Source organism: Zonotrichia albicollis, chromosome 29 (assembly GCF_047830755.1).
Source record: "Zonotrichia albicollis isolate bZonAlb1 chromosome 29, bZonAlb1.hap1, whole genome shotgun sequence".
Classification (NCBI taxonomy): Eukaryota; Metazoa; Chordata; class Aves; order Passeriformes; family Passerellidae; genus Zonotrichia; species Zonotrichia albicollis.
Window position 1 is genome coordinate 2,805,152 of NC_133847.1, and position 16,440 is coordinate 2,821,591.

Sequence of the window (16,440 nt, forward strand, 5' to 3'; positions counted from 1 at the left end):
TAAAAGCCGTTTCCTCGTGCGAGGGCGTGGCACGCGCTGAGGGGCGCGGTCTATTAGGGGGCGTGACAGACGAGGGTATATAAGGAGGCAGTGGGGCCGCGGTGCCATTTTGTGTAGCAGCGCCTGGGGAGCGGGGGGCGGAGGCGGCGGAGGGTTTCGGGGTTCGGACCAGAGCGGCCGGATGGTGAAATCCTCCCTGCAACGGATACTCAACAGCCACTGCTTCGCTAGAGAGAAAGAGGGGAATAAAAGCACCATCATGCCCGCTGTGCTGAGCCTCAGTACCGGACAGAGCAGGTGAGGCGCCGCGGCCTCCCTCAGCCTCGCACCGCTGGGCCCTCGCTGCCTCCTTCCTCTTCCTCATCCTCGTTGTCGCCTCCCTGGTGGCCGGAGAGGGGCGGGGAGCGCTGCGTGGCCGGCGGGGGAGGGGCGGCCTGGCCTCGGCCCCGCGGGGAAAGGCGGCACGGGAGGGTAGAAAAAGCACAAAATAAAGGAAATTTTAAGGCCCCAACGCTGTCCCAGCCCTGGGAGGGACCCCCGAGGGCAACCCCGGGTTGGGGGAGGCTCCGGGCAAGGCTTGGGGGTGGGGAAGGGGGGGGCGGGCGAGGGGAAAACAATAATTAGGCAAAGATATTGAAGGATTGAAGGCTGTTATCCCCTTATGTAACCGTGGATACTCCGCAAAACGAATCGAGGGTAAGAGTGTTACGAGAGCTGGTGGTTAAAAAACTGAACCGAAAGATTAAAACACCCCCCACAGGTGCTGGGAAGAAAGAAAAAACCTGAATTAAGGTGGCTGGTGTGGAGCGGTGGATGCTCAGGACATCGATCTGCCCTTTCCACCTCGTGTGTGGACTGTGGAAAGAGTTCTTTAACCGTTTTTATATTTAACTGCGAGCTAAAGATTGTTTTTTTCCTCCCTAAGAGCACGTAAACATCACTAAAATATATTTATGGCTGCAAACCTTCCTTCTGCACCACCTTTTTGGGGTAAAAATGTGAAATTATTGGAGATTGCCACAGCACACCTTTGGAAAAGGTTTTTAAAGGTTTATTTGTTAGGGAAATTAAAAATGTGTAGTTCACAGTCATTCTCAGATAAAATAAATAATGTTGATATTAAAGAAAAACATCTCTTTCAAAGAGCTTAAAATAATGGTTTGGATACTAATTTAATTAAAACAGCGCATTCAGTTAGCGCGGATTTTGTATTTTTAATAAAACTTCGCAGTTGTTACCCTTGCTTCATATTAAAATAGAAATATAATTTATCTTCCAGCACATAATATTTAACTTCTCTGCCCATTCCCAGCCTTTTTAATACGGATTATTCATCACAAGTTTCAAGCTCATTAAAAAAAAAATCCAAAAAAAAAAAAGAAATTAAAAAAACCCCCAAACCAATCCAAACCCCGCAAGTCGGGAGCAAAATGGTGGATTATTTTGTAGCTGTTTATTCGGATTTGCAAATGGCTGCAGTGGCTGCTGCTGGCACCCGGAGACAGGACGATTGTGAAAATTCCCCCAAGGGCCTCGATTGCTGCATCTGCTGAGATGACGCAACTCAAGAGTGGAGCCTGCGGGTGAAGGATGGTGCAGAGGGAGGGGCCAGCGCTGCTCTGCCACGGGAGGAGTGAAACAGCCTTGAAAAGGATGGGGAGAAACTTAAAAATATCCCTGGCACCTTCAGAAATACGGTGTTTTTCTCCTCCTTGTGGGATCGCTCTGAGGAGTTCAGTGGGAAGAGGTTTGGAGGTTTTGCAGAGGTTCAGGTGTGGCCTCAGCTCAAGCAGAGAATTGTGGAGGTGGAGATGATTCCTTGGAATTTCCTGGTGGGGAATATCCCAGGGAAAAAAGTGATCCCTGCCTTGCTGGGATCAGAGCAAGGAGAGCAGAAAGCAGCAAATTCCTGCAGGAATGTTCTTTTCCTGAGCTCACAACAGGTCTGCCTGGCACAGAAACTCACTCAGCCTGAGTATTTTTCATCTCCAAGTGAATCTTCACTCAAAATACTGCAGTGGCAGCTCCCTGGGCACTGTCCTGCTGTGGAGCTTCCTTTGTCTTCCCACTTGAAATATTCCTTTGGCTTAGGTTTGGGTTTTTTAACCCTGTTTAAATCCTGCAGGTGCCAGGGCTTTGTCCAAGCCTGTGTAACCGTGTTCCCTTTGCAGTTCCAGGGTTCCCTTCAATTGCTGTAGTAACCTGGGTCCGGGGCCTCGGTGGTGCTCCTGATGTCCCTCACCCACCCCTGAAGATCCCAGGTGGGCGAGGGAATAGTCAGAGGGATCACAATCTTTCAGCTAATTTATTTTATTCGGTGAGTATGAGGTGCAAACAGCTTGATAACGTTCAATCCTTCCTCTGAAAATGAGCAGGAAAATGACTCTGCTCTTGTCCCTGCTGCAGGATAATCGGCTGAATGTCACAGAAGAACTAACACCTAACAACAGGACAAGAATTCTCAATGTCCAGTCAAGGCTTACAGATGCCAAACACATCAGTTGGAGAGCAGTGCTGAACAACAACAACCTCTACATTGAAATTCCCAGTGGTGCTCTGCCTGAGGGGAGCAAGGACAGGTGGGTCAGGGAAATCTTGGCTGTGGGAGAACACTTTGCTTTTTGTATTTTTAAAGTTTAATTTTGAGTTTTGATGCTCTCTTGTGAGCCTGGTTTCAGGGCTGCTGGAAGAATCAGTCTGGGATTTCAGGCTGGTTTAGGCAGTGAGATTTCCAGGCTGTTTGAGTGTGTCACTGCAGCTCCTTCAGCTTTTTCTGTGCCACTGAGGAGTCCTGCCCTCAAGTTCTGCCTGGGCTTCAGGGATCTGGTGGTGTGAGGCTCCAACCTGTGCCTCTTCCTTAGCAATTCCTGTGTGGATTGGCTCTCAGGGCCTTGAAATTCTCTGTGAAGAAGCACTGCCAGAGCTCAAACAATCAGAGTGGGATTGCTGGGGTGCCTGTGCAGGGCCAGGGCTTGGCCTGGATGATCCCTGTGGGTCCCTCCCATCCCAGGACATTCCCTGTGGATCCCTCCATCCCAGCACAATCCTTAAATGATCCCTGTGGTTCCTCCCATCCCAGGACATTCCCTTTAGGTCCCTCGATCCCAGAACATCCCTGGATGATCCCTGTGAGTCCCTCCCATTCCAGGGCATTCCCTGTGGGTCCCTCCATCCCAGAACATTCCCTGTGGTTCCTCCCATCCCAGGAAATTCCCTGTGGATCTCTCCCATCCCAGGACATTCCCTGGATGATCCCTGTAGGTCCCTCAATCCCAGGACATTCCCTTTGGGTCCCTCCATCCCAGAACATCCCTGGATGGTCCCTGTGGTTCCTCCCATCCCAGGAAATTCCCTGTGGGTCCCTCCCATCCCAGGGCATTCCCTGGGCACTGAACCCCTGCTGTTCCTCTTGCAGTTTTGCAGTTCTTCTCGAGTTTGCTGAAGAACAACTCCGAGTTGAGCACGTGTTCATCTGTTTCCACAAGAACAGAGATGACAGAGGTGGGTGTTCCCTGCACCTCCAGACACACAAAATGCCTTCTGGTGGAAATTTAAAAGTTTTTTTTCATTATCCCATGGGTGAAATGTGTTTACTGCTTTGTTTTCTAGCTGCACTGCTCCGTACTTTCAGCTTTTTGGGCTTTGAGATTGTGAGACCAGGGCATCCCCTTGTCCCCAAGAGACCAGATGCTTGCTTCATGGCCTACACGTTTGAGAGAGACTCAGCAGAAGAAGACTAGATTGCAATGTTTGCCTCTTTAGAGCTTTCTTGTTGTCTATAAAAGATGATTCTGTAGAAATTTTGTCAACATCTTATTCCAGTCTATCTTAACTCTTGTGTGACCCAGCTGCTTTGGTGGTGAGATGTTGAAAATTTCAGACTCCACATCTTTCTCTGGATTTTGTGCGCATGTCGTGGTTGTGCAAAAAAATAAATGCTCCCTCCAAATTTAGCAGTATATTTCTTGAAGTTTAATATTGTGTTTGTGATACTGAAGTATTTGCTTTAATTCTAAATAAAAATTTATATTTTACTTTTTTTATTGCTGGTTTTAAGCTGTTTAAAGACTTGCACTCTTGAAGAGGTGGCTCTGGAACTGCCCCAACCATTAAAGTTGCAGGTGTGGAAAGGCTTTGCTTGTTCTTTGCTTGACTGGAACTCATGGGTGTGCTCTGACCAAACTTGGAATAAGCCAGAAATCCTGGAAAACTCTAGTTTTAGTGAGTAATTAGCAGATGTGGTAATTAGGAGCAGTGCTTGCCTGCTTGCCAGTGTTTTATGGGATATTCAGGGTGTGATTTCATTGGGAAGTCTCAACCCATGGTTGCTTTAAATCCCAAATATGCATCTTAAATACCTGGAATTTTATGGTGTTCCTGTAACAGTGCAGCCTTCCCGGTGTGTGCAGGTGACTCCAGGAACTGTGGCTGTGAGCTGGGAAGGTTTGTGGCACTCCTGCAGCTCAGTGGTATCACCAGGGATTCTTGGGATTGAAGGGTGAGGAGGGGGCTGTGCTGGGGTGAAAGGGACTCCTTGGGATGCTGGAATTAACAAACCTTAAACTGAAGTTAAAACAAATAAATCTCCAAAGGGGCTAAGCTTTAAAGTGTGGTATTTCCATGTTTTTCCATACTTGAAGGTTTGTTTGGAGCTGATCAATCTTTTCTCTATAAAACATTGGAGCAGGGAATTCTTGGGATGCGTTTATTTCCCCAGATTCTGCTGGGTGTGAGTAGAAGTCTCTGAGTGAGGCCCTAAAGTTTCCCCCACAGCCCCATCCCTGGCTCAGCAGTGCTGGGATCCCATGGAATACACTGAAATATTCCCTGAAACTCAGAGATGCAGCACAGAGTGACCTGGGGTGTGTGAGCAGTGATGGTGCAAAGTGGGCTCGTTAAAAATGGCTCTTCCCAATTCTCTCCTGGCCCTACAGTTGTGCTGGTCCTGGAGGGAGTTTTGGAAGGCCAATGACAGTGTGAAACTACCCAAAGCTGGGCTGGGAGAGGCTTGGCATGGAGCTCAGGGCAAGGTTCTGCCCCCCGAGGCTGCCGGGCACTGCCCAGGGAATGGTGCCAAGGTTGCCAGAGCTGCAGGAGCTCCCAGGGCTGCTCAGGGTGGGGTTGTTGGGAGCACTGATGATCCCTGAGGGTCCCTTCCCACTCAGGATATTCCAGAATTTCATAGTGATGGCATGATCAGGGGAGGGTGTCCTTGTTTTTCTCAACAGGCTGGCACAGGGCTGCTCTGGTTATCTGGAAAAATCCCTGTTTTCCTCTGACACATGGTACCTGTGCCATGTTCTGCTCTCCACAAGAACAGGCGTGTGGAATGTGCCTGGTCCTGCCTCCATGGGATGTTTTGGGGATTTTGGATGCTCCTGGCAGAAGGGGAGGGGGTCACCCACGCTGCAAACCAGAACTGGGGGGCTGAGCAGGAGCCAGGGCAGCGGGTTGGGCTTTGTCTGCCCGGGATGAGCAGCTGTGCCCTGGCCTTTACTGCCCTCTGGTAGCCACGGCAAATACTGCAGGAGGCACAGGGACAGCGGGGCTGGGCTCTCCCGGGACACCTGCAATGAGATCTGAGCCCCGTTTCTGTGCCAGGCTCGATGGGGTCCAGCCTGGGCAGGGAGAGGCTGCACTGGGGGATTTGGGTGCTGCAAACCAACCATGGGACTGAGCTGTTCTCTGGAGGGTCCCAGCTCTGGTTTGATTTTGGTTTTGGAGCTCAGGGACTCTCCCCAGGGTCCCACCTCTGGTTTATTTCTGTGTTTTGGAGCTCAGGGACTCTCTGCAGGCTCTCAGCTCTGGTTTATTTTTGGTTTTTTGGAGCTCAGGGGCTCCTAGGAGGAATCCTCCCCACTCCAGCCATGCCCCAGGCTTGGGTAACTGCCCTGGGGAGCCACTGCCACATCCATGGGCACAGCAGCTGTGGGAGGCTCTGTCCCACTGCTGTCAGGTGATGGAGTCACTGAATCATGGAATTGTTCAGGTTGGAAAAGTCTCCTCAGACCACTGAGCCTGACCATGACCCCATCACCCCTAAGCCATGTCCCCAAGTGCCACATCCCCACTTGGAACACTCCCAGGGATGGTGACTCCAGCACCTGGGCAGCCTGTGCTGATGCCTGAGCACTCTTTCAGTGAGGGAATTTTCCTGATACCCAGCCTAGATGGCTGGGAGTGGATCAATAATTGCTGAGGAATAATTTAAATAACCTTCACCATGCTGGTCCCTGGACATCTGCATGGATTTGGGGACTGGGTCCAGATCCCACGTGCTGCCAAGTGTTTCACAGCAAGGAAAAGATGCCACAGCCCTGCCTTGGTGCCCATGAACTCACCTGAGCTGTTCACCAGAGCCCATGGAGGCTGTTCTGGGTAATCACCACCATCCAGGACAGTTTGGCTTTGTGTTTCCCTCTGGATCCATCCCTGGAGTGTGTAATGCTGGCAGAGAAGCACATAAAGGAGCAGTGTTTGAGAGGCTTGGCTTCAGGTTTTATTGAAGCTGTATTTTTCCCTTTAAAATGTCATTTTTATTAGTGACTGTGCCACAAATTGTCTCTGGGAGGCACAGGCTGAAGGAGCTTTTGTTTCTCGGGGTGAGCTGTGATGGGTGGCTTTGAGTGTAATTTAAAACAGCAAAAACCTGCTGGCTGCAAAAAGGCTCTGAGGGGGTTTTGTTCAAAGTCTGAACCCCATAAACTTTATTTGAGATTATCAGTCACTAAATTGATGCCTGGGACTCCCATCCAGCTGCCTTTCCTCAGGTGCTCTGATAAACCAGACTTAGAGCATCAAGCAAAAATGGTTTGAGGGTATAAACCCTGTGGTTTTACACACTTCATCATCCATGGGCTTGGGTTTGTAGAGCTTTCCCAGTGAAGACCTATTGAGATTTCTCAGGAACTGGTGGATTTCATAGAATCATGGAATGATTTGGGCTGAGAGGACCCTAAAAATAATTTAGTTTCAACTCCCCTGCCATGGGCAGGGACAGGTTTGGGCAGGGACAGGTTTGGCTGGGCCCTCGTGAGCTTTAGGAGACCTTTGGGTGGGCTGAACTGGAGGTGGTTTAGGGAGCATAGAGAACCTGGGTGACCTGGTAAAGGGTGTGCTCAGCGGCCCCCTGGAAGTATTGGCAGCACAGCCACTCCTCCAGGCCAGGCCTGACCCCAGCCCCAGCCGAGTTCTCTGCAAACCTCAGCAGCAGCAGAGCCCTCTTGACCTGCAGCCAGCTCTGGAGCAGCTCCAGGCTCTTCCTGCTCCTGGCAAAGAGCTCCTGGCGTGGTCCCCAGAGCAGCACCTGCAGGATGGCCCTGGCCTGCAGGATGGACACCCTCTGGTGAGGATCCCTGTGCAGCAGCAGTGAGGCCAAGCGCTTCAGTCCTGCTGAGTAGATGGACAGCGAGGGGATTTCGGGGAGCCTTTTGCTTCTAAAGTCCAAAATGTTCTCCAGGGAGATGTCCACGTGCAAGATCTGGTAGATCAGCCTGCCCAAGTTCAGCTCAGCTGCTGTTGGAGTGGAGGGTGCAGCCAGAGCGTGGCTCCAGTCCAGTTCCTGGCTGCTGGAACAAGGTCTCTGCTTCTCCTGCACCTTGAAGAAGCTGCTGATGAGCAGCCGAGGAAGGGACAGTCCTGGCAGCTCCTTCTGCCTCTCGGGGGGACATGGGCACTGCACCAGCAGCAGGTTCTCAGGGCACAGGTCCCCCTGGACCACGTTCTGCTCCTGGAGGTGCTCCAGCCCCATGCACAGCTGCAGCAGCAGGAGGCAGCCCAGGCGCTCGTAGTGCCCGGGGCTGCTCCTGTGCAGAGCGCGGGAGCCCTTCACAAACTCTGCCAGGGTCTGCTGGGGAACCTCGGCACAAAGCAGCACCTGCAGGAGGGGCTGGGGGGCAGGACAGGCTGGATGCTCTCTGGAAGGGCTCTGTGCTCCAGGGATTGCTGGCAGCAGCAGCTCCCGGGGGAGGCGGTCGGTGAAGCGGCCGAGCAGGCGCTGGATGCTGCAGTGGGTGCCCAGGGAGCTCTGCACGGCCAGGCTGGAGCAGCACGGCTTGGGGACCTGCAGGGACACACAGGACAGGGCCAGCTGTGCAAGGACAGCTGTCCTGGGCTTGGGACACCCTGCCAGCTCAGGGCCACCAGCCCTGCTGTGACCCACATGTGGTGCTACACACTCTGAACCAACCAGGAATGGAGCCAGAACTGGGACACTACGAGGTCCCCCTGCACCCTCTGAACACCTCAGGAATGGAGCCAGAGCTGGGATATGACAGTGGTGCACAGGCTGGGCTCTCCTCCTGCTCTCCTAGGCAGCCAGCTCTGCTCCAGCCTCTCCTCTGGCTGAGTTAGCAGGACATGTCCTCCATCAGGGCCATTTTTGATGTGTCCCTTGGCCACCCCAGGCTGGAGCAGCAGGGACACACAGGACAGGGCCAGCTGTTCAAGGACAGAGCCTTGTCCCTGGCTGGGCCACCCTGCCAGCCCTGCTGTGACCCACACATGGTGCTGGGATCCCCCTGCACCCTCTGAACCCAGAAACGAAGCCAGAGCTGGGACATGAGGGTGGTGCAGCCCCCAGATGATCTGGGCTCTCATCCTCCTCTCCTGGGCAGCCAGCTCTGCTCCAGCCTCTCCTCTGCATGTGCTGGCCCCTCTAACTGAGTTAGCAGGACCTGTCCCCCAGCAGGGCCGTTTTTGACATGTCCCTTGTCCCCAGGGGAAGTGTCACCCTCACCAGCCAGCCCCTGCCAGCAGCACTGTGTCATCCAGCAATGCAGAAGTGGCTGCAGGAAGGGGAAGTGGCCCCAGTGTCGTGTTCCGTGGATAAACCAACGCTCCTGGATCTCCTGGCTCCCTCTGCACCACCCAGACCCCTCACCCCGATCCCCCCTTACCTTGGCTGCCAACTGCAGCTGGCTGTGCTGGAAGGTGAAGCCCACCCTGAAGTACCAGGCGTCCCCGCTCTGGCAGCAGGGCTGGGGGTCCAGGACACCGAGGGCTGCCCAGCGCTTGCCCAGCAGCTCTGCCTCCAGCAGCTGCTGCCTCTCCTCGGGCCCCAGCAGCTCCTCCTGCAGCAGAGCCGAGAGCCGGGCCAGGGCGGCCTCCTGGCACCCCAAAACCACCCCAGAGACCCCGGCTGGGCTCTCCAGGAGCTGCCCCAGCTCCCCATCCCCTGTGCCGAATGTCAGCTCCTTCAGGCTGATCGAAGGGGCTTTCTGGGGGCTGCTTGGGGCCAGCGGCTCCAGCAGGCTTTGGGATTTGTTCAGGGGCTTCTTGGAGGGTCTGTCCCGGGGGGGAGCCCCCTGTGCTGCGGGGATGCTGTACAGGATGCTGCCGGCCCGAGGCTCGGGGTCGTCATGGGATGATGCGGGCGCCGGGAGGGACTCGGCTCGCTGGAGCTGCTTTTTGGGCAGGGGGGGAGGCAGCGGGTCCGGCTGGGCCCGGGGGAGGGGTCTCACAGCGCCCTCCCCTCGGCTGGCCTTGCGGGGAACGAGGTGGGCACGCAGCTCTCCTGGGGAGGGACGGACAGTGACAGGACAGACGGGACAGACGGGACAGAGGAGAGGAGTGGGGTGGGATGGGATGGGGTGGGATAGGATGAGATGGGATCCATGGGATGGGATGGGATGGGATCCATGGGATGGGATGGGATGGGATCCATGGGATGGGATGGGATGGGGTGAGGTGGGGTGGGATGGGGTGAGGTGAAATAGGGTGGGTGGGATGGGGTGGATGGGGTTGGATGGGATGGGGTGGTATGGTATGGGAGTACAGCACGTTGTTCTTTGCCCCCTGCATATTTCCAGCCCCAAAGCCACACCAGCACCAGCCAGAAGGGTGACACGAGGAGGGGGGAGGACAGGGCCAGCAGCGCCACTGCCCGAGGTGACACCGTAGTGTCACAGCAGGGGCACGGCAGGGTCAGGGGGTCACTCACCCACGTTGCTGTAGATGAGGGCCGAGCTGGGGCAGCGAGGGGGGCACCCCCCCGGCGTGTCCGGCATGGGGGTGGCGGCTCCGGGGGCAGCCGGGTCCGGGCTGGCACTGCAGAGCACCGAGCTGGCCCTGCACGGGCCGGGACAGCGTCACCCCCAGCTCCCGCTGCCCCCGGGGCCGGCCCAGGGGAGGAACACACAAAAAAGGGGAAGCAGCGGCCTGGGGAGCCTTAGCGGGGCGGTTTTGGGGATAAACACGGGGAGTTTGGTGGCCCAGTGACCCCAGTTGTCACGCTGGGAAATCCTGGGGGTGGGAGATGCCCCAGGAGCTCCACACGCATGGGACACACCCAGGTGTGCCCAGGGCCTGATGTGGCACCGGTGGTCCCTGCTGGGTGACCCCAGGGGGGGCACAGCGCTGGTAGAGGAGTGGGATAAGAGCAGGAAAGGCCTTTGAGACCCCCCAGCCAAGCCTGGGGGCAGGACAGGGGTCCGGGCATGGGGAGGGGGCCCGAAGGAGGAGGGCACTGGGATGGAGCCGCTGGTTTCACTTCCCCATCCCGGCGCTGGGCTCTGACTCTGCCACCAGCGATACCGAAACCACACTGGCTTTGTATAAACCTCCCTGTTCTGCTGGAATATCCAAAGCTCAGCTCTGTCTGAACAATCCCAGCTGGTGCCCCCAACTCCCCAGACCCCACAAAGCGCTGACTTGGGGCAGCGGCCGTGCTGAGAGCAGCTCCTTCCCCTTTGCAGAGCTCTGGGTACCTGTGAGGTGTCCCTGGGGGCAGGGAGGTCCCGCGGGGCTCCAGCTGCACATCCCGGAGCCGCAGCAGCTCCCGGTGCCCATCCCAGCCCCTCCTGGTGCTGCCCATGGCGCTCGGGGCTCCCCTTGTGCTGCCTCCTGGGCGGGCAGGATGTGCTTTCAAAACCTATGCTGGGCTCGGCTCAAGGAAGCTGGGCTTGGTTCATCTGGGCTTGGCTCAGCTGGGTTTGGTTCAGCCAGGCTTAGTTCAGTCGGATTTGGCTCAGCCAGGTTTGGCTCAGCCAGGTTTGGTTCAGCTGGGTTTGGCCTCGCTCCCCCGCAGCCCCCAGAGCCCCCTGGCACTGCCCCGGTGTCACAGACATCTTTTATGGAAAATCCTTTCCTTAGGATTTTTCCTCCTGAGAAGCTGAGAGGCCTCAGGAACAAAATGTAAACATTGATTATCTGCTGCTGTGGAATGCTGCGGGTGCATCTGTGATTGGTCTCATGTGGTTGTTTCTAATTAATGGCCAATCACAGTCAGCTGGCTCAAACTCTCTGTCCCAGCCACAAACCTTTGTTATTCCTTCCTTCTTAATCTATTCTTATTTAGCCTTCTCATGAAACCTTTTCTTCTATTCTTTTAGTATAGTTTTAATATAATCTATATCATAAAATAATAAATCAGCCTTCTGAAACATGGAGTCAGATCCTCATCTCTTCCCTCATCCTCACACCCCTGTGAGCACGGTCACACCCCGGCCCTGGTCACTGTGTCACCGTCAGTGCCACCTGTGGGTTTGTGTCCCTCCAGCTGCTCCTCCTTCCTGGATGGCTCCAGGGATGGCTTTAAGGGTGGCAGCTGCTCTGAAGATGGGATTGACCCCCCCAAACCCCCCCTCAATTAATTCCTCCTACATAATTAAACCCCCTTCCTCTGGGTTACTACTCTGGGTGGGTTGGCAAGGAGAAATATTTTCATTTTCTTCCATGAACTGAGGTTGTGGGTTGAGTTCCTGTCATAGTTGGAGCTGATGATCCCTGTGCTTCTCTTCCAACTCAGAATATTTTTTGATCTTGTGATCTGTCTTTTTGCTGGGACTTCCTGCAGCCATTGCACAAGAGGAGCCCAGCCCTTGGGAAAAAAACCCTTTTTTGTTTGTTTGGTGTTTTTTTGTTGTTGTTTTGGTTTTTGGTTTTTTTTTGTGTTTTTCTTCTTTTTTTTTGTCTGCCAGAGCTTTACAGATGCTCAAAGTGCACCAAGTGACCAACTCAGCTGGAAAAAAAATCCTCCCATTGGTGTATTGGTGTTTGTCTCCTCTAGGAAGAAGTCACTTTTTAAACACTCTAAATCCCAAATATTTAAATATTTCCTCCCTCCTACTCACTCTTTGAGTCACCAGCAGTGCCACAGTGGGTGCTGTGGGAAGGGATCTGCAGGGATTTCTCCTGGGGGCAGCGGGGTTGGGATGAGCAGCCTTTGGGAAATGTGGGTTTCCATGAGGAAAACAGAAAATTTCGCTTCTTGAGCCCAAGAGCAGCAGGGCCCTGGGTCCAGGCACCTTTGTAGGGATTTGAGGGCTGGGATGGAGCTCAGGGGGTGCTGGGAGCCTGCAGCCACCCCTGTGAGGAGCCCACAGCTCCCTCCCTTGTATTTATTTCTGTATTTCCCAGGGCTGTTGCTGTTGGCTGGGGCTGGGGCCGTTTCTGGGTGCTGAGGCCGTGTGTGAGCGCTGATAAAAAACCCTGTGGGGCTGAGTCACGCTTGGGTCCAGCTCAGAGAGGAGGAGCAGGGCTCTGGGAGGGGACAATCTGCACCGCCCACCCCACTTTGCACCAGCAACCCAGACTGGTTGGGGTTGGAAGGACCTCAGAGCCCATCCAGTGCCAGCCCTGCCATGGACAGGGACACTTCCACTGTCCCAGGCTGCTCCCAGCCCTGCCCAGCCTGGCCTTGGGCACTGCCAGGGATCCAGGGGCAGCCCCAGCTGCTCTGGGCACCTGTGCCAGGGCCTGCCCACCCTGCCAGTGTTAGAAGCATCACCGTTTTCCCCTAATGAATAAAATTACCTTTAAGAAGTACTAAAAAATGGTAGGAATAAAATGACAGAATTCCTGCCATCCTGTGACCCTGCCAAGCTAGAGAGAGGTGGCCAGGGAAAGAGGGGCAGCCAGGAATTGCCTTTTAGATGTGAAATTCCTCATTTGTCTTACTCCAGCCAAGTTTTTGCCAAGTCTAAAAGCCACCCAAGCCTTTAACAAGGATGCTTGTTTCCTGTTGCCAACCTCTGCACGACTGTGTAAAATTCTGATTTAGTGGAGCATCTGTGAATCCTTTGGTGGGTTCTGCTGCATGTTCCAGGTGGATAAATCAGCTGCAGGACACAGCCCTGGTGGCACTGATGGCACTGACAGCATTTGCAGATTCTGGTGCAGGAGCTGCTGAGCCCTTTTCCCCCTGGATTTTGGGACTGATGCAGGGAAGCTTTTCTTAGCTCCAGCCTTTTTGCTTTGTAAGGAAATTGATTTCTCTTCCCAGTGGGAGATAGGATCTTTAATTGCAGCTGCTGGAAAATGGCATTTTTCTAATTGTCTTTATTCTTTTTGCTGGTTTTTTGTCCATGACATTGTTCAGCAGCCCGAGGGTGCTGTGGAGATTCTCCCAGCCCAGCTCAGGGCTGATCCCTGGGGCTCTGAACCCACCCGGGGGCTCTCTCAGCATCTCCATCCTGCACCATCCCCACAAAAGGAGCAGGGGGTTCAGTCCTGCCTCCCACACCCTCGGGCACAGGCAGGGGCTGTAACCTCCACCCTTCACCTCCTGTGCCACGAAACTCATCTTGAAGCAGGAAATGAGAGAAAAACCCCAATTTCCTCCTTCCTCTCACGTCAGATCTCTCTCGTGGGGGCTGCAGCGTCACGGTTAATTTGGCAACCAGGGCCACCCCCTGTGTGTGGTGGGGAGGGAGTGGGAGCCCCCAACACCCCAGGGAGTTTTTGGGAGCTGGAATTCCAGGCTGGAGCGACCCAGGGCTCGTTTCTCCAGCAGATGGAGGCATTGCTTTGTTGCCACATTTCCCTTCAGCGAGAAAAGCGAGGCACAATTCTTCCCAAGAATTTCTGAGATTCTCATTCTCTGAACCTCAGAGAAAGGAAAAACACAATTCTTATCACTTGCTGCGCCTGTGTTGTGCGCAAGCAGAATACAATATTGTCCTAGGGTGATGTTATGATGTTGTATCTCTTCTGTTTATGCTGAATATCATGTTCTGTGCTTTAAAGACTGGCTCTGAAGAGTGAAAGTTTTGTTTTGTTTGGTTATCAGCTGCTCCCCCATGGCTGGCAGGACACAGAGACAGGGCAGTACATGGTGCTGCTTTTGCTTTGCTCTTGCTTTTATTTCTGTTTTGCTCCTGCTTTTTGCTTCTGCTCATTAGTTAGTTTAGCTAAGCAATCTGAGTTTTCCCTGGACTGTTTCTCCTTTCCCTTTTTTGGAACCACTCGAGCCTGCTCTGGACTGGGACCTGGGGAACACCAAGAGTTTGCACCTTGTGGCTGCAGCAGCTGCCCCAGCACAGGACAGACTGAGAACAGAGCGACCACCCCCAAGAGAGACTTTCTGAATTTGTCATCTTTTTCAGAGTGGTGACAGAGTGGTGTCATCTGATATTGTTCATTCTGTGTGCTGGGGGTGCTGTGCCTGTTAAATAAACAGGTTCTTTCCACTTCTCTCCAAGGAATCCTTCCCAAACCAGCTGGGGGAAAGAGCTGCGTGGGTTTGCTTTCTGGAGGGGCCCCTTTGGAAGTTTTCTCCCAAATTTGCCCTAAACCAGGACAAATATAGAGATTATTTATCCAAAGTGAAGATGTTTTGTTTCCTTGGCCTATCAGGCACAATTGTGTGTGCATGTTGGGACTGTGAGCTAAGAGTCACGAGATTCTTGGCAGTGTAAACAGTTGTGTGCACAGTGAGTGCTTGGCAGATTGAGTTTAGATAAAATGTATATAGTACAGTTGTTCCAGATTGCAAGACAAGATGTACTCTATTACCATCTGTATGGCAGTTGGCTTCTGCTCAGTGGGCAGTTTTCTTTATCTCTTCCACAATCACTCCTCCCTCAGGAGGGGACATCTGCTGATAACAGCCATTGAATGTCCCTGCATGGCTGATAAGAACTACAGCATCCCACTGGGAGATGTGAGCCCAGAGGGAGGAGCCAAGCATTCCTGCCTGGATACAATCTGGAGATTCTGGAACACCAGCACAGCTTCTCACTCGATTTCCCAGAGGAGCAGCTGCTGCCTCTGCCACTGGATCCTCAGAGGAAGAGACTGCACCTTTCTCCAGGATCCCTGCTCCAGCAGAACCAGCCCTGACACTGCAGGAGGGCTGAGCCACAATTCCAATGGGACTGCTGCCAACACCCTGACCCACAGGGTGTCAGGTTGGGTCCTGACTCTGTCAGTTTTGTTCTAGTGTACTGCACTGTTTATTTTATCCTTTAATTTTCTTTCCTATTAAAGAACTGTTATTCCTGCTCCCATAATTTTTGTTGCCTGAGAGCCCCTTAATTTAAAATTTACAGCAATCACGAGGGGTGGGGAGGGTTTGCATTCTCCATTTCAGGGGAGGGTCCTACCTTCCTAAGCAGACACCTGGCTTTCCAAACCAAGATAATAGTATAATAAAGTAATTAATTAACCCTCTGACATCCACAAAATTCTCCTCATCATTCTGTCTTCATTGGAGTCACCTTTGATTTACAATATTCCTTTGCTCCCAGTGCCAGCCCAGGCTGTGCTGGCAGAGCTGGGGGTGGCAGGGGACAGGGTGGGCTCTGAGCCTGGCAAAGGGACACGGTGGGGGTTTAGGGAGGGGCATTGCCCCCTTTGAGGGGGACACAAGGACAGGTGGCCCCTCAAACATAAAACTGGTGCAAACATAACACTACCCCATGGCAGGTGCATCTCACAGGATGTGGCCTCTCCAAAGGGTAACAGGTTAAAATAAAACAAACAGGTTAAAATGATGTTTTTACCCCAAAATTCAGTGGATGGGATGGTTTAAAATATCTGTATTTCCATGTGGATGCGCTCCTGTTCAGAATTTCCAAGCAAAATGGTGTTAATATATAGAGGGACCAAGAAAATCTGCTTTTTCTTTTTTTGTTTTTTTTTGTAGTTCCTGCAGTTGGAATGGATTATCTGGTCCATGCGAACATCCAGTTTGAGTTTGATCTTTCCAGGCAGCACTTGGGAATTTCTGTAATCTCTTGGAACACACCTGGATGCTCCAAGGCCCCATTTCCGTAACTTTTTTTCCAGCTTTTCTTTCTCTTTGGGCAAGGGGACCCTGGGCTGGCTGAGCCCGTGGTGAGGACAGCGGTGGCAGCTGTCACAAGGGCAGGGGTGGCCTTGGGGGGGCCAGGCTGGGCCCTGGGGCTCAGGGGATGGGGAGGGCACTGGAAGGGTCACTCTGTCGAGAGGTACCATCTCCTCTTCCCCACTGGCTCCTGTTCCCCTGCAGTGCCCCCCCGTGCCTCAGTTTCCCCTGGCATGTGCCCGATTTTCCAGCCCCATCCAAGGGATTTGGCTCCCTGTGTGCACTCTGGGGTGGATGTGACTCCTTTTAACCCCCTCAAATCCCAATTTTCCTGCCAGCAGGACTCAAGATGCTGCCTTTGCACCCTCCACTTTTGGCATGTCCTCCTAAACACTGCATTAATAATTAATAATCGATTAATAGCAGCAGCAGTC

General features: G+C 53.4%; 2 protein-coding genes across 2 annotated transcripts; one reads left to right on the forward strand and one right to left on the reverse strand.

The window, feature by feature from the left end:
- Nucleotides 1-109: 109 nt before the first annotated feature.
- On the forward strand, nt 110-4,133 carry OAZ1 (ornithine decarboxylase antizyme 1). Its single transcript, NM_001289873.1, is given in 5 exon segments — nt 110-297; nt 2,172-2,317; nt 2,407-2,579; nt 3,416-3,501; nt 3,610-4,133. Coding segments are annotated over 5 exon segments (651 nt in total). The 5' UTR covers nt 110-181; the 3' UTR covers nt 3,741-4,133.
- A 2,008-nt stretch (nt 4,134-6,141) lies between these two features.
- On the reverse strand, nt 6,142-10,842 carry PEAK3 (PEAK family member 3). The gene is made up of 4 exons (XM_074528591.1): nt 10,707-10,842; nt 9,941-10,068; nt 8,898-9,514; nt 6,142-8,062 (listed from the first exon to the last, which is right to left on the reverse strand). The coding sequence occupies exons 1-4, from the start codon at nt 10,811-10,813 to the stop codon at nt 7,076-7,078; spliced, it is 1,839 nt and encodes a 612-aa protein (XP_074384692.1). The 5' UTR covers nt 10,814-10,842; the 3' UTR covers nt 6,142-7,075.
- Nucleotides 10,843-16,440: the final 5,598 nt, after the last annotated feature.